Genomic DNA, 18,197 nt, shown 5'->3' with positions numbered 1-18,197 from the left:
CAGTAAGTCAAGTGAATCTTCTCTGAACTGTTTCTGACACAATTAAGGCCAGAATTCTCCAAGCTCACCCGCAGCTGGGATTCTCCAGTCCCACTGCAGTGAATGAAGAGTTGGCTGAGTGCCAAATTCTCCGTTCTCGCTGGCAGAGGTCAGAAAATGCCAGCCTCTATTTTTTCTCGAAATAAGGAGACCCAATTTGCGCCCAGTACTCCAGGTGTGGCCTCACCCAAGGCTGTGCACAGCTCAGAAAGTTCTAGGGCTGGAGGAGGTTACAGAGATAGGGAGGCGTGAGGCTAGGAGATGATTTGAACGCAAAGGGAAGAAAATTCAATTTGAGTGCCTGATAGCACGGGAAGCAATGTGGGTCAGTGAGCACAACCCTGTTAAAATGCCGGTTTTGATGTTCAGTCTTTTAACTGATCTCAACTTTACCCTTCAAGTGACCAGACCAAGTCACAGAGTTCTCTTACACAGCTGTTTTAAATGCAAGTTCTAGCAAGGATGCTGGAAAGGTACAGCTTACATTCTGTAGCTCACCAGAGTGCAGTTTTCCAAGATACATAAGCAACTATAGTTTTCAAATTCGATTACAAGTAATTAGCATATATGAATCACAATTATTTTATGCTTGTTTTGTTATAATATCCAATCAGAGTGAAGACTTAACACATCATTGTATTTTATTTTACAAGTTATTGTGGTACAGCTCATTCTTGTATCTGGGCACAACACAGATAACCAAGAAGTTATAATGCTCTCTATAGCTATAAGTGGGCAGCGTAAAGTTTAGATCGCATCTGCGTCAGGACTAACTTTTGCTGATATTTCTCTCTCCCCCAGTGAATCAGTTTTTTTTGCTTTGTAATGCGTTTATTTTAAATGCTGGTCAAACATAAAAGAAGTTAAACTTAGTATTGGTGCTGTCTACATCTATTCTGAGGAATGAAAGGACCCTACAGAGACCCGATCGTTACAGAGTGGTGCTGGTTCTAAGAGTCCCGAGTAAACCACGCCAACTCATTATTTTTTCTCTAAAAGAGACTCAAAATGTGTCACACCAGTTTTCTCACTGCCAATTTACCAAATCCCCCCCGACCCCACATCATTCCCCACCCCCCACCCGTAAAAACAACTGTGCTCCGATTCACAGTGACAGAAATGGAGGAAAGAACTTGCATTTATATAGCACCTTTCCTGACCTCAGGATGATCTTCACAGCCAATGGACAACCTGTGAAGTGTAATCACTGTCGCAAGACAGCGAGATCAACTAAACTCGACTTAGAATAAGGACCTGAACACTAATCTCTTGTTCATTGTGGGAAGAACAATAAAACATCCCGAACAATCGATGAAAATCAGTGCCTCCGGTCGCTTTATCTCTAGTTGAGCTTTTGAGCGCTAAATCTAATGGCACTTTATAAATCTTAATTTCGGCTCAACAGCTGATAACAATGACTCTATAATCAGAGAGCCCTTTGCCGCAGTTCCACAGTCGCTTTCACACCAGGATCCTGAGCCTCAAACAAGTATGAACCTTGTCAAAGTCTCGCAATCCCCAGGGCATTGGGAATAATGAACAAATGCTTTAAACCATCTGTTCACAATGTTCAGCCAACTAACTCCTGATACAGTAATGGCACGCAGAATTACCTCTCCGTACAGCCGCACTGTATAGCCACTGAAGTTTTTACAATCTGCTTCTCTCGACATTTTGGTCTATGAATTGTGCACCCAATATTTCAGTTAATTCTCCTGTTCCAAATGGCCTCAGTGTTAATGGGGTGTCGGGGAGGGTAGAGCGAGGGTGAATCTGCATATTTTAATATTAAGCTGATTCTCACTGAAGTTCATTGAATCCCTTCAGCACAGAAGGAGGCCACTCAGCCCATCAAGCCTGCACCAACAACAACCCTACCCAGGGCCTATCCCTGTTACCCCAAAGATTCACTCTGCTAGTTCACCTGACAACTAAGGGGTAATGTACCATGGCCAGTCAACCTAATCTACACATCTTTGCACACAAAGGGACAATTTAGCATGGCTAACCAACCTAACCTGCACATCTTTGGACACCAAGGGGCAACTCAGCATAGCAAATGCACCTAACCTGCATACCTTGGAAAAGTAAGGGGCAATTTAGCATGGCCAATCCACTCAACCTGTATTTCTTTGGACACTAAGGGGCAATTTAGCATGGCCAATCCACTCAACCTGCATTTCTTTGGACACTAAGGGGCAATTTAGCATGGCCAATCCACTCAACCTGTATTTCTTTGGACACTCAGGGGCAATTTAGCATGGCCAATCCACTCAACCTGTATTTCTTTGGACACTAAGGGGCAATTTAGCATGGCCAATCCACTCAACCTGCATTTCTTTGGACACTAAGGGGCAATTTAGCATGGCCAATCCACTCAACCTGTATTTCTTTGGACACTCAGGGGCAATTTAGCATGGCCAATCCACTCAACCTGTATTTCTTTGGACACTAAGGGGCAATTTAGCATGGCCAATCCACTCAACCTGCATTTCTTCGGACACTAAGGGGCAATTTAGCTTCGCCAATCCACCTAACCTTCACATTTTGGGACAGTAAGGGACAATTTACCACGACCAATCAATCTTACCTGCATACCTTTGGACACTAAGGGCAATTTAGCATGGCCAATCCACCTAACCTGCACATCTTTGGAGAGTGGGAGGAATCCAGAGCACCCGGAGGAAACCCATGCAGACGTGGGGACAACGTGCAAACTCCACACAGGCAGTGACCTGAATCTCAAAGGAGTTGATCTGAAATGCCTATCACTGATTGTGACCTTGTCTCCCACTTGTCTATTGAGGGTGCTTGTCAATGGCCTGATTTGAGGTGACCGGATTGGAGTCAGGAGGTCAAAGTTTACCCCTCAGCCACACATCATTCTCACTGGGGGGAGGCAGAGGGAAAGGTTTAAAATCAGGACCACTGTATCTGAATTATTGCCATTCTTTCATCTCTCTGGCTCTCTGTGTTACAGTGTTCCTACAAAATACAATCCTGGTTTCAGCCTGTAACAGCTAACAGGCAGGAGGCATCGTTCATGTTCTACACATTGCACAGTCAAAGACAAACTTGTGGAAGTATGGGCACCATTTTGCAGGCAATTTTCACACAGCAAGATCCCACAATTAGCAAATCAGATCAATAATCTGAATCAGTTATAACTTTTTGAATGGGTGACTGGGGCTCTGATTAATACCTCACCCCAAATCAGCTCTGGAAAACCCACCTTTGTAGGAACATAGACAAGTCATTCCATCATAGGATCATTGGGTGGGAAAAATCTCACCCAAAGTCAACAGACCTTTGCACGGTCCACCCCCCCATACCCACTATGATTCCTATAGCAGGCGGGACAGGAAAACTCCCCCTGTAGAATCTCTACAGTGCAGGAGGAGTCCATTCAGCCCATTGGTTCCACACAAGTCAGGCCTACATCCCCGGCTCCCCGCCCACTCGATCCCCATAACCTCTACTCACCTTCCCGGCACAATTTGGGACACTAAGGCAATTTAGCAAGGCCAATCCTGGATTCAAACCCAGGTCCCCAGAACATTAGCTGAGTTTCTAGATTAATAGTCTAGTGACAATGCCACTAGGCTATCACCTCCCTTTGTGAGACAAGAACAGATTTAAAATTATTCTTTTCCTCACTAAAAAATTTGTAAGAAGGAGCAGCATCAGACAAGTTCACCCAGAAGGCCAGTTGCCCTACATCCAGCCTTGATATCTGAATGTATTATCTATAAATGTATTTTTATTGTACTTAAAGAGCACAGTAAATTCAATGTACTAGAAATCAGTGTACACAGCTTCTGGTTACAATTCTACCCAATGTTAAGCTTCAGATTGTGCCAGGGCAGGCTGTGACATGCCCAGACTGATTGACAACACATACAGACATCACTGTGTCTACAGCAACCAGAGTAAACAGGAGCATTGCAACACTCACTTCCTGTGCTTCACTCCCAGAGCACTGGCAAAACACAGCTAACTGATATGGTCATATCTCCGTTCCTGCTGTGCTGTTTCACTGGTGACTGCAAATACAAAGGGGTTACATCTCATTGACTGCATCTCGTCACTTGGAGATTGAGATGTGTTGGAGTAAGTTTTGGAGCAGGGCAGATGGGAAGGGAGGGGCTTGATGGGCCGAATGGCTTTTATTCATCCCATTTCTAAGCTTTTAATGTAAGGATCGTTACAGACTGCTAAATCATCAAATCATAGAATCTTTACTGTGGAGAAGGCCATTCAGCCCACTGAGTCTGCACTATCTTTCCGGCAAAGTATCCTACCCAGATTTTATTGCTGTAACCCCACATATTTATCCTGCAAATCTCCAAAACCTACATTTTGTGGAATACCACAAGACAATTTAGCGTAGGCAATCCACCAAACCTGCATATCTTGAGATACTAAAGGGCAATTTAGCGTGGCCAATCCACCTAAAATCTTTGAACACTAAGGGGCAATTTAGCATGGCTTCCTCCCACAGTCCAAAGATGTGCAGGTTAGATGGATTGGTCATGTTAAATTTCCCCTTAGTGTCCTAAGATGTATCGGTTAAATGGATTGGCCATGCTGAATTGCCCCTTAGTGTCCCAACAGGTGCAGGTTAGGGGTATTGGCCATGCTAAATTGCCCCTTAGCATCAGGGAGGTTAGCAGGGTAAATAGGTGGGGTTATGGGGATAGGGCCTGGGTGGGATTGTTGTTAGTGCAGGCTCACTGGCCAAGTAGCCTCCTTCTGCACTATAGGGATTCTATGATTTAATGTAAACGGTATTAAGAGCTTTTGAAAATGTGCCCGGATTTTGAAATATACAATAAACCCCAGTTGTTAGAGAGAGTTTGATCTGCCAGTTATACTTCAGCTCTTTGCAGACATTCGAGCACGTTTTAAATGAATACTCAGTCCAATCAGAGCTCCGTCTCTCCATTCCATATGGGACAATGAGCTCTGCATTGGCATCACAATAAAATCACTGTCTCTGCCATTTTCTGGGCCAGAGATCAGCACACAGCTGAGGGTATAACTTAGGCTACCTAGGGGCAGCACAGTGGTTAGCACTGCTGCCTCACAGCGCCAGGGACCAGGGTTCATTCTGGTCTTGGTGACTGTCTGTGTGGAGTTTGCACTTTCTCCCTGTGTCTGTATGAGTTTCCTCCGGGTGCTCCAGTTTTCCCCCACACTCCAAAGATGTGCGGGTTAGGTGGATTGGCCATGCTAAAGTGTCAGAGGGATTAGCAGGGTAAATACGTGGAGTTACGGGGATAGGGCTTGGGTGGGATTGTTGTTGGCTCAATGGACCAAATGAACTGTTTCTGTGCTGTAAGAATCCTATGATTCTCTGGGCTCCAAATCAATGCTGGTCTTGAGCTATGACTCAAACAACAAACCCTTGAGCTCCTTACGTCTCTAACAGTGGGTTCGTAGGTCAACGTAATAAGGCTGGAAACTGAGTCGGGATTAGGGCATCTCATTACTGGAGATAAACTGAAATCCTAAGGGAACAACAGCCGGAGATCTGGACAACTTGGGCAAGACACATGCCTGTCATCTTCAATAAGGACACTAACATGGAGGGAGGGGGAATACAATTAATGTCTTCATTCAGTGAGGGAATATTTAAATCACAGGGTGGTGGAGGGGGCATGGAGAGATTGTAGCTGCTTTAGCAGTTTAAGTGAGAAATTATCATTAAATGCTTGACCACGTTGCCCTCCTTTTTATCTCCCACAGCAGATCATTACTATTGCAATTATAAAACACTTCTCTTCCCGATTTGACCTTTAAACTCTGGCTGGCTGTTTCGATCTGATTAAAACAGGGAGCTGAGGGAAGGGTACTCTCCTCAGTCTGAGTGGGTGTCTTGTTTTGAATGATAATCTATCTTGACAGTGTTAGTATTCTGAAGGCAATCGTCGTATGAATCACAGCAACAAATCTCAGGCAGTGAACCAGGCCAATGTTCTGCTTCTGAAAGTTCGGAAGAGACTCATTCGTCAGTGTGTTCCCGTGTCCATGATTGTACAAGAATGGTCAGGACAGTGGCACAGTGGTTAGCACCGCTGCCTCACAGTACCAGGTGCCTGGGTTCGATTCCCGGCTTGTGTCACTGTCTGTGTAGAGTTTGCACATTCTCCCCGTGTCTGTGTGGGTTTCCTCCGGGTGCTCCGGTTTCCTCCCACAGTCCGAACGATGTGCGGGTTAGGTGGACTGGCCATGATAAATTGTCCGCTAATGTTAGGGTGACTAGCTAGGGTAAATGCATGGGGTTATGGTGATAGGGCCTGGGTGGGATTGTGGTCAGTGCAGACTCAATGGGCTGAATGGCCTCTTTCTGCACTGTAGGGATTCTATGAATACATTTACTGATACTTCATGGCTCCTTGTCACATCAGTCCAAGGGTGGAATTCTCCCATCTGGCACAAAAACCCCGAGTGGGATGGGGACAGGGAGGCTAATGAGATACCAGGCCACAGCTTCCATACCCTGGCACAATTGCTTATGCATCTAAGTTTAGGTTTATTTATTAATGTAAGCCCATTTGTGACACTAACCCTTTGCAGTGAAACCCTGAGCCTGCTAACACTAATGGAAGAACAAGGCCCAAGCACGGCGGCACAGTGGTTAGCACTGCCGCTTCACAGCACCAGGGACCCGGGTTTGATTCCAGTCTCGGGTGACTGTGTGGAGTCTGCACATTCTCCCCGTGTCTGCGTGGGTTTCCACCCAGGTGCTGCGCTTTCCTCCCACACTCCAAAGATGTGTGGATTGGATATGATAAATTGACCCTCATGTCAAGGGGAGTAGCAGTGTAAATATGTGGGATTACGAGAATAAGGCTGGGGTGGGATTATGGTTGGTGCGGGCTTGATGGGCTGAATGGCCTACTTCTGCAATGTAGGGATTCGATGAAAAACAAAATAGAGAGGCCCAACGACAAAGGTACCTTGTTCAAGAATCCCTGGCTTAACTTATAAATGGCAAATAGAAATATACAGCCCCCGACAGTAAATTCTCTGGGGTCTACCATTTTGCAATTGGGTTATAGAATATAATTATACTGCTGATAGAATTCACACAGTCTGGACACATGCCCCTGTCTACATCAACGGGGATGAAGTAGAAAGGGTCAAGAGATTCAAGTTTTTAGGCGTCCAGGTCACCAACAACCTGTCCTGGTCCTCCCATGCTGACACTATAGTTAAGAAAGCCCACCAACGCCTCTACTTTCTCAGAAAACTAAGGAAATTTGGCATGTCTGCTACGACTGTCACCAACTTTTACAGATGCACCATAGAAAGCATTCTTTCTGGTTGTATCATAGCTTAGTATGGCAACTGCTCTGACCAAGACCGTAAAAAACTACAAAAGGTTGTGAATGTAGCCCAATCCATCACACAAACCAGCCTCCCATCCACTGACTCTGTCTACACTTCCTGCTGTCTCAGCAAAGCAGCCAGCATAATTAAGGACCCTGTGTACCCGGACATTCTCTCTTCCACTTTCTTCCTTCGGGAAAAAGATATAAAAGTCTGGAGGTCACGTACCAACCAACTCAAGAACAGCTTCTTCTCTACTGCTATCAGACTTTTGAATGGATTTACCTTGCATTAAGTTGATCTTTCTCTACACCCTAGCTATGACTCTAATACTACTTTCCGCACTCTTTCCTTTCCTTCTCTATGAACAGTATGCTTTGTCTGTATAGCTTGCAAGAAATAATATTTTCACTCTATGTTAATACATGTAACAATAATAAATCAAATCAAATCAATGTTGCCAGTCCTCCTCTCTTACTGGGATAGTTCTCTAGACGATGGTTTGCTCTGGGTATGCTGGCCTTGTGTTCACATGTGACATGACACTGAGTGTTGGCAGACTGTGACAATACTGTGCCTTTAAGAAGTGTATTTTAGCCATGTTTCTTGTGCAACATCTGTTTCATGTGCTCAGAGCTGTTTTGTCTGGACTCAGCAGCACTGTATTGTTACTGTAGCAACATAATTGATCTTTATTGATGCAGTTTTGATCTGAATACTTGCAGAGTTTTGTTGCTTTGTATTTTCCCCTAGGATATTGCAGAGTAGGGCTTGATTAGGTTGAGTGGCAGGTAAGGTCATATGATACAGTGGACCTAGCTTTCTCATGGAACTCATGGCAGTCAACTTTTTTGGGATCTTTAGCGAGAGGTTGATTTCTCTGCGAGACTTGCTCTGTCTGAAGTGGAGATTGGAATCTGCCAAGAAATCAGCCTCTAAGATTCTACTGTCTGGGGGTAGCGCTTTCTCCGAAAGTTGCTGTATGCAAATTAGAAGACAGATGTATGTCTGGAGCATTCTCCAGAAGTGTCAAAAGGCTGGAAATCTAGGACATAGGTAAGCATCTTTGGTTTCTGTGCTAACTGGTTCTAAAGAAGGCATTGTTGACTGTGGGGGATACTGCTAAATTGGATCAACAGAGATGGCTAGCTGTTCAGAATTATACTTTATGTTTAATTACTAAAACTTATGCTCATTCTTGCTGTTATGTTCTTGTTCTTAAACAAAGTTTGTTTTGATAAAAGCTCCCTAGTGGGTCACTTGACTCATACCTTGAGTGGAATACTTGAAGCCAAAATCAAATGTAAATGTTTGGATCTAGGCTAACTTCACAAAATACCTTGGAGTTTCTGATCTGGTCCTTAATTGAGTTCACTGAACTGTGGACAATATCAAAGGTGAACCAATAAAGTCAGCATCCGAAATCCAAAAGTCTGAGACCACATACCAACCGACTCAAGAACAGCTTCTTCTCTGCTGCCATCAGACTTTTGAATGGACCTACCTTATATTAAGTTGATCTTTCTCTACACCCTGGCCACGACTGTGAAACTACATTCTGCACCCTCTCCTCCCCGATGTACTCTATGAACGGTATGCTTTGTCTGTCTAGCGAGTAAGAAACAAATCATTTTCATTGTATCCCAATACATGTGACAATAATAAATCAAATCAAATCCACAAACACCCTCTTCCTGTCGCCTGCCAGTTTTCCCTTCCTTAATGTGCAGCCAGCTAATGAGTCATTGCTTCCAGGAAAGCATGGAGACATATCATTTAAATAATTATTTTTCATATCTTAGCAGAAGATTTGTGGCAGTGCTCTATGCGGCTTAGTAGCTACAATGAAGCATGATGACTGCAGTGTCGGTTAAGGCGAGGCAGGAAGTGTGGAGGAGGTGTGTGCGTGTGTGCGACACCCAACTTTGAGTATACAACAGATGTGTGAGGTAGGGAGAAGTACGCAATTGGCATGCACTGAGGGAGAAAATAATCTGTGACACATCGATGCGGGCGTCAAAGAAATGTTCTGATGTGTTCTGTGATAGTTTTTGACGAAGAAAAGTGGAACATTTGGGAAATACACTGCTGTTATTTCAAGAGTAGCAAGCCAAACTGAGTGCGTCAATGATGCAAATGACAGCAACCTGAGTAATTATAGCAAAATAACGCTGGAAATCTGGAACGTAATCTCTAACGCGAGAGACAAGTCTGACGGCATCGGTGGGGAAAGAAAGAGTTAGATTTATTTATTAAAAGTTTAAAGTTTATTTATTAGCGTCACAAGTAAGGCTTACATTAACACCGCAATGAAGATTACTGTGAAATTCCCCTAGTCACCACAGTCCGGTGCCTGTTATTGTTAGTGTCACAAGTACATTAACACTGCAATGAAGTTACTGTGAAAATCTCCCAATTACCACACTCCGATGCCTGTTCGGATACACTGAGGGAGAATTTAGCACGGCCAATGCAACTAACAAGCACAGTCTTTCAAACTGTGGGAAATCGGAGCAGCCGGAGGAAACCCACGCAGACATGGGGAGAATGTGCAAACTCCACACAGACAGTGACCCAAGCCAGGAATCGAACCCAGGTCACTGGCGCTGTGAGGTAGCAGTGCTGACCACAGGGTGATATCCTTCTTGTGAACTCTCTTTCTAGCTCCACAGATGCTGTCAGAGCAGCTGAACATTGCCAAAACGTTCCGTTTTAATGACAAGAGGATTCACACAAGAGTGGAAAAATGTTAAGAGGAACAAAATGCCAAAGGAACAGAACGATGCTCTCAAATGCTGATTGTCACAAAAGATGGTTCTGTCGTCAGGCTCTCCAGAAAGTTGATCACCTAATCCCTGGCGATGGTAACAGCGTGGAGGAATCTGGATGGACGGGTGTTAAATAACAAGCAAAACGTTTGTGATCCACTGTGCTCCATCACACTAAAGGTGGTGTGCTAAGGGCCGTTTACACTGTCTGACATTCTGGTCGCCACACAATAGGGAGGGTGTGGGTGCCCTGGAGAGGGTGCAGAGGAGATGCACCAGGACGCTGCCTAGGCTGGAGTGTTTTAGCGATGAGGAGAGGCTAAATCGAGTGGGGTTGTTCTCCTTGGAGCAGAGAAGGCTGAGGGGGGGACGTGATTGAGGTGTACAATTATGAGGGACATAGACAGGATATATAGGAATGAAATGTTCCCCTGAGTAGAGGGGTCAATAACCAGGGGGCATAGATTTAAGGTCAGGGGCATTAAGGGGATTTGAGGAAAATCTTTCTAAATCTGGAATTCACTGCCTAAAAGGGTGGTAGAGGCGGGAACCCTCACAATATTTGAGAAGCATTTAGATGAGCAATTAAAATGTCCTAAAATACAAGACTATGGAGCCACGTGTTGGAAAATGGAATTAGAATAGAGAGGGGCTTGATGGCTGGCACAAACACAAGGGCCTCATGCTGTGCTATAAAACTCAATAGCTGTATGGGTGGCACGGTGGCACAATGGTTAGCACTGCTGTCTCACAGCGCCAGGGTTCATTTCCAGCCTCAGGTCACTGAGTATGCACATTCTCCCTGTGTCTGCGTGGGTTTCCTCCGGGCGCTCCCGTTTCCTCCCACAGTCCAAAGATGTGCGGGTTAACTGGAACGGCCATGCTAAATTGCCCCTTAGTGTCAGGGTAAATGCATGGGGTTATGGGGATAGGTTCAGGGTGGGGTTGTGGTCGGTGCAGACTTGATGGGCCAAATGGCCTCCTTCTACACGGTAAGAGTCTATGACTCTAAGAAAAGGCACAATGCGTTTACAGAGGAGCAAGGCTTTGGATGCCTGTTGATCAAAGTTGGTTACCACATCTATCGATGAGCTCCCGCGAAATAACTGTGCTCCACGTTAGTTTTCAAAATGGATGATGGATGAAGAACACACAGGTGTTCAACACCACCAGAATCTTAACTGACATTAAATCAGGCCGACACTGTATTTGATTCATGCTAGCGTTCCCCAAGATGTATTGCTCACTCGTGAATGATGTTCATTGAATCTGCAAGCTACAGAACAGCTGCAGGAAAATCCTCCGAGATGGTTGAAAGTTTGTGGAAAATGATTGCAACAAATTTAAATTTTCATTGGTGGTGGCTTCGAGAACATGAAAACTGATGTTTTGTTCCTGTGACCTGGGCAGCACAGTGGTTGGCACTGCTGCCTCACAATGCCAGGGACCCGGGTTCAATTCCCGGCTTGGGTCACTCTGTGTGGAGTCTGCATGTTGTCCCCGTATCTGCATGGGTTTCCTCCCACAGTCCGATGGTTAGGTGCTAAATCCTCCCTCAGTGTACCCGAACAGGTGCCAGAGTGTGGCCACTGGGGGATTTTCACAGTAACTTCATTGCAGTGTTAATGTAGGCCTACTTGTAGCATTAATAAATAAACTGATAACTGTGCAAATTAAAAGCGCTGATACGATTTTTTTTTAAATGTATTTTACGGGGAAGTAAAGTTTCCACAGTGGGGTGTGAACTACCTAAGCATCCAACTTTTTTTTATTCATTCATATGGGCATCGCTGGCTGGGTCAGCATTTGTTGCCCATCCCTAATTGCCCTTGAACTAAGTGGCTTGCAAGGCTGTTTGAGAGGGTTGTTAAGAGTTACTCACATTGCTGTGGTTCTGGAGTGACGTGAAGGCCAGACCAAAGCAGATTTCCTTCCCTAATGAACTATGTGGAGTTTGTACATTCTCCCCGTGACTGTGTGGGTTTCCTCCGGGTGCTCCCGTTTCCTCCCACAGTCCAAACGATGTGCAGGTTAGGTTGATTGGCCATTTTAAATTGCCCCGTAGTGTCCTAAGTTGCGTAGATCAGGGGGATTAGCAAGGTAAATACACTGGGTCATGGGGATTGCCATCAGTGCAGACTCGATGGGCCGAATGGCCTCCTTCAGTGCTGTAGGGACTATATGATTCCATTCGGTCAATGGTCGTCATTAGACTTTTAATTCAGATTTTTACTGAATTCAAACTCCATCATCTGCCATGGTGGGATTCGAATCCAGGTCCCCAGAGCATTACCTAGTTCTCTGGAATACTAGCCCAGTGACCAATACACCACCACCCCCTCTGGACTGAGATCTGAACACAGAAACTCGTATTTAACATAAGAACATAAGAACTAGGAACAGGAGTAGACCATCTGGCCCCTCGAGCCTGCTCCGCCATTCAATAAGATCATGGCTGATCCTTTCATGGACTCAGCTCCACTTACCCACCCACTCACCACAACCCTTAATTCCTTTACTGTTCAAAAATTTATCTATCCTTGCCTTAAAAACATTCAATGAGGCAGCCTCAACTGCTTCACTGGGCAGGGAATTCCACAGATTCACAACCCCTTGGGTGAAGAAGTCCTTCATATAGCCGTAGAAAAGTTACGGCACAGAAAGAGGCCATTCAGCCCATTGTGTCTGTGCTGGCCAAGGAAGAGGAAAAAGTAAGAGAACAGCCACTCATTTTAATGACCCTTTTGCAGCACCAGGTCCATAGTCTTTCAGGTTACAGCACTTCAAGTGCAGATGAAGGTATCTTTTATTGAGTTAAGCTTTTCCTCTCTCCATCGCCTACTCAGGCAGTGAATTCCAGACACCCGAGGCGAAAAAAGATTTCCTCATGTCCCCCTTAATCTTTCTACCAATCACCCTAAAGCTGTTCCCCCTGGTAACTGACCCCTCAGCTAGGAGAATTAGATCTTTTGCTCTATGCTATCTCGGCGCCTCATAATACTCTACACTTCCAAGGGTGGCACAGTGATTAGCATTTTCCCCATGAATGTATGGGTTTCTTCCGGGCGTTCCCATTTCCTCCCACAGTTCGAACAATATGCGGGTTAGGTTGATTGGCCATTTTAAATTGCCCCTTAGTGTCCCAAGTTGTGCAGGTCAGGGGGATTAGCAGGGTAAATACGTGGAGTTATGGGGGTAGGGGATAGGTGGGATTGCTATCATGCAGACTCAATGGGCCAAATGGCCTCCGTCTTCACTGTAGTGATTCTATGATTCCATAAGGTCACCTCTCTCTATTCCAAGGAGAAACCTATCCAATTTCTCCTCAGTTTTCAAGTTTCAATTTAGTGCCAAGGGGAGACAGCTTCCACTGAGCTAAGGCCATCCCCAAAGATAGATTTAAGATGGAGTTAAACCAATACTTAGGAAAATTCTGAGTTGTATTCCATTTGTTGCCTCAGATTTTGCAAAAATCTGGCCAACGGAGTGAATCTGGAGACTTTTCTGAGACCTTTCTCTGTAATTATAGTTCAAATTCTCCCCTCCTGAGAGCTCTCCACAACCAAATCTGATCCAAAGCACAGCTTCCACATTTTTGCTTTATGATGGGAATGTGCAAGTTCGAAAACTCCGTGTCTTTGGATGACTTAATCCTAAAAGCTGGTGAACAGGTACAGCATGAATCATAAAGGCTAATGGAGAGATGGTCTTTATCTGGAATAAAAGGGTGATACAGCAGTTAGACCAGATAATCTAAGAGGTTAAAATGTTCAGTACTAAACATTATAATATTGCAAGCCTTGCAAAACAGGATGTATGCTAACTCATCATGAGAAATGCTGGAAGATTCAGTAGTATTTTATAAAAGTCTGTATGTAATTTGAAGTTACAATGTTCAAATGTTGTCTAAATACCTGAATTAAGATCACTGCCCAGTAATCAATCCCATTCATCCATTTATTATCATAAATATATCACACTGAACATTTGCTAGAAGCTATCTATTTCCACATGGGTCAGCAAGCATGAGTTCATAAGGTATAAGTGCAGAATTAGGCCATTCAGCCCATCGAGTCCGTTCTGTCATTCAATCATGGCTGATATGCTCCTCATCCCTGTTTTCCTGCCTTCTCCCCATAACCCTTCAACCCATTAAAAATCTGTCTAACTCCTCCTTAAATTGACTCCCTTTCCCAGCATCCACCGCTCTTTGGGGTAGTGAATCCCACAGCCGTTTCTTGGTTTCTAAATTCCCTCCCCAACGACATTACGGGCCAACCCAAGGCACATGGACTGCAGCGATTCAAGACGACAGCTCACCAACACCTTCTCATGGGGCAATTAGGGAGGGGTAATAAACGCTGGACTAGCCAATGATGCCCATGTCCCACGAATAAATTAAGAAAAGAAGAGGATGTGGGGTTAGATTGTGATAAAGGAAACAATCAGAGCACCTTAGTTTTTAACAATGTTTGAAAATCTGCTCCATCAAAAACTGATGTAAATCTGAGGTACAGAATATACAGAGACAGTTTGAGGCTGATTTTGCATGCCCAAGATTAGTCAAATCCCCAAGGGAGTCTGCACGGCCTAGTTGCACCAGACCAACGGTGAATTTGATCTATTCATGCTCCACTTACCCTCCAACGGCACTGCACTTTCCGTCCTCTGCAGCCTGCCTTGCCCCTCCTGGACGCTTCCACGGGCATCTACCGCTGAGTTGATGCAAAGTTCTGAAGAGGTGCGAGCCTCCTTGTTCCCTGGGGCCACCTGCTGCGGGCGGCCATTTATGAGCTCCCTCGACCTCGACAGGTGCTGGCCATAGGAAGAGATCCCCATCAGAGGCTTGGAAACGCTGTAGTTTCCGTTAGCGTCGGGGAGCGCAGCGAGAGGCATGGCGCTGCCGTTCCTCGGGAGTCTGTCGAAGCTCTTTGTGGCGTGGGGGGGAGCCTGGTAACTAAGGGACCTGTTGGCCAGCCACAAGTCAATGCCTGTCTCTGCCTCCTGTGGGACTCTGTTCCCGCCTGAAAAAATCAGCACAAAACGTTCGTCTCAACTCACCAACGGTCGACAAAGAGACAGCATCACGTCAATTGAATCATTGATTTGACAGTATACAATGCAATTACCACAGTGGGGGAAGCCCTTTTGCTGTTACTGTACCCATTACCTCTGATTAGCGTCCACTTATATTTGCAATGAGCTGAATTTCAAGAAACGTTCAAAAGAAAGTTGATGAATAAAGTGATTAGATATACTGGTTGAAATAAGAGTCACCCAGAAATCGATGAGTGAAAACTTGTCGCAGCAATCTTTAGATTATTGATTACACACCAAGGAATCAGTCCAGTGATTATTGCAAACCCGGTGGTGTTTGCACTGCATTTAACAATGCCACAATGTTGAGGACTATTTTCTTCCTGTACGCACTGGTGCACTCACTTAGTGTAGAAATGACAGGAGTCCGTTTACACCACAAATTGGCAGCAAGTGTTGGCAAAATCTCCCCATCGCGAGGGTGTTTGCTGAGCAGAATGGAGGCATTTACGCCGAGGCTGTGGGTTCTTTCTCTATACCTGGGTGAACTCAGGAGCTGGCTCAGCCATTTCCGAGGGGTAGTTAAGAGTCAACCACATTACAGTGGGTCTGGAGATTTTTTATATTCACCCGTGGGACCAAGGCATCGCTGACTGGGCCAGCATTTATTGTCCATCCCTAGTTAAGCGTCAACCACATTGCTGTGGCTCTGGATCACATCGTAGAACCCCTACAGTGCAGAAGGAGGCTATTCGGCCCATCGAGCCTGCACGATACCACCCAGAGCCTATCCCCATAACCCACATATTTACCCTGCTAATCTACACATCCTGGAACACTAAGAAGCAATTTAGCATGGCCAATCAACCTATCTTTGGACTGTGGGGAGTAATCGGAGCACCTGGTGGAAACCCATGCAGACACGGGGAGAAGATGCAGACCCCACACAGACAGTGACCCAAGCCGGGAATCGAACCCAGGATCCTGGAGCTGGGAGGCAGAAGTGCTAACCACTGTGTCACCGTGCCATCCGTCATTCCACCAATACGTGGAAATTTCTTCTCGCAGAATCTCTGGAGTTCTCTGCCCCAAAGGGTGTTGGGGGCCGGATTGTTAGAAGTATTTAAAGTGGTGATGGATAAATATTTGATAGTTGGAGGAACAGAGGGCAGTGGGGAAATGGCACAGAGAAGGAGCTGAGGCTGGGCTGGGCTAGCCGCGATTGCATTGAATGGTGGGGTAGGATTGAAGGGCCGAATGGAGTGCTGAGGGCTCCGTTAAACCTGACACGCTGAGCGACGCGGTTACAGCGCTCGCAAGGGTTTCTGCATGGCTACCTTTGTGGTTATTGATTCGGCGAGTCACGGCAGATATTTCCGGCAATGTCTTACGATGTAACCTCTCCCTGATCACTGCGCTCCGGTTGGGCTGACTGCTGGCACTGTCTTCCTGCTCTACTTGTTCTCCCTGTGGAGGAAACGAGAAAAGGATTTGAAATGTGTATCCAAGGGTCAGGGTAAGCTGCTGATGGCCATAGCACCCCCCCTCCACTCACCCCCCCCACCAACCCCCGGCAGTAAACAATACTTCTGTTGATGCTAATGTTCACAAAACTGCACAGAAAAAAACACTCTTTGCAAAAAGCTTACAATCAAACCCAGGATGTAAGTTATACTGCACAGTGAGTTGCTGTTCTGTACCGCTCAAAGGTCGCAGTTCAATTGCAACCAACCATATTTCTGTCTACACTTCCCGCTACCTCAGGAAAGCAGCCAGCATAATTAAGGACCCCACGCACCCCAGACATTCTCTCTTCCACCTTCTTCCGTCGGGAAAAAGAGACAAAAGTCTGAGGTCACTGACTCAAGAACAGCATCTTCCCTACTGCCATCAGGCTTTTAAATTGAACCTACCTTATATTAAGCTGATCTTTCTCTACACCCTAACTATGACTGTAACACTACATTCTGAACTCTCTCCTTTCCTTCTCTATGATCGGTATGCTTTGTCTGTATAGCACGCAAGAAACAATACTTTTCACTGTATGCTAATACATGTGACAATAATTAATCAAATCAAACTAAATCAACTCACCCCTGGTTTTGGATTGCCCCAAATAGAGAAAAGAGCCATAGAATCCCAAAAGTGCAGTAGGAGACCATTTGGCCCATCGAGTCGGCACCAACTGTCCAAAAGAGCATCTTACCTCTGCCCATGCCACCCTATTGCCGAAACCTTGTGCATTTACCTTGACTAATCCACCTAACCTGCACATCTTTGGACAATGAGGGGGCAATTTAGCATGGCCAATCCACCTAACCTGCACATCTTTAGACACTAAGGGACAATTTAGCATGGCCAATTCACCTAACCTGCATATCTTTAGACACTAAGGGACAATTTAGCATGGCCAATCCACCTAACCTGCACATCTTTAGACACTAAGGGACAATTTAGCATGGCCAATCCACATAACCTGCACATCTTTGGACAATAAGGGGGCAATTGTATGTGTAGTGTATAAGAAACAATACTTTTCACTGTATACTAATACATGTGATAATAATAAATCAAATCAAATTAAATCACTCGTATCTCAAAGCAGTCTACAGCCAATGAGATACTTTGCAGCGTGCTGTCACTGGGGTAGAAAATCATCGCAGGCAGGATGGAAAATTTAACGGATCGTTTAAAGGTCTGTTGACCTCGTACGGACATTTCTGGTCTTGGGGTGAACGTAACCTAAAAATCCTGCCCACTATTGTAATATAGGAAAGCTGGCATCCAAATAGATACTAGGGATGAACAAGGACTCCCCTGCTTTTCAGGATAGAGTGTTCCACTTCCTCCTGACCAGACAGACAGACTCCGAGTTGAACATCTCATCTGAAAGATGTCACTTCAGATGGTGCAGCACCCCCTCATTCCTGATCTGGGAATAAAAAGCCCCAAGTTCCATTTTCCCTCTGGGTTTCCATTCCTTATTTCAAGAAGGCACTCACTCACATATTTTGTGCT

At 45.3% G+C, this 18,197-nt stretch overlaps 1 protein-coding gene across 5 annotated transcripts in view; it reads right to left on the bottom strand.

Moving 5' to 3' along the window:
* The window catches only part of ptpn20 (protein tyrosine phosphatase non-receptor type 20), a 276,596-nt gene that overhangs the window by 180,762 nt on the left and 77,637 nt on the right, over positions 1 to 18,197 (bottom strand). For all 5 annotated transcript variants that reach the window (XR_013889733.1, XM_080215794.1, XM_080215796.1 and 2 more), the window contains exons 6-7: positions 16,517 to 16,646; positions 14,783 to 15,166 (exon numbers count right to left, since the gene is read on the bottom strand). Coding sequence is in view for 4 of the 5 variants with exons in the window: in XM_080215794.1 (XP_080071920.1) it covers positions 14,783 to 15,166; positions 16,517 to 16,646 (514 nt within the window). In the remaining variant the exon portion in view is untranslated. The remainder of the gene's footprint in view (positions 1 to 14,782; positions 15,167 to 16,516; positions 16,647 to 18,197) is intronic.

Source organism: Carcharhinus amblyrhynchos, chromosome 31 (assembly GCF_965287045.1).
Source record: "Carcharhinus amblyrhynchos chromosome 31, sCarAmb.v2.hapA, whole genome shotgun sequence".
In the NCBI taxonomy this organism is placed as follows: Eukaryota; Metazoa; Chordata; class Chondrichthyes; order Carcharhiniformes; family Carcharhinidae; genus Carcharhinus; species Carcharhinus amblyrhynchos.
This window is presented reverse-complemented; position numbering and strand designations above follow the sequence as displayed.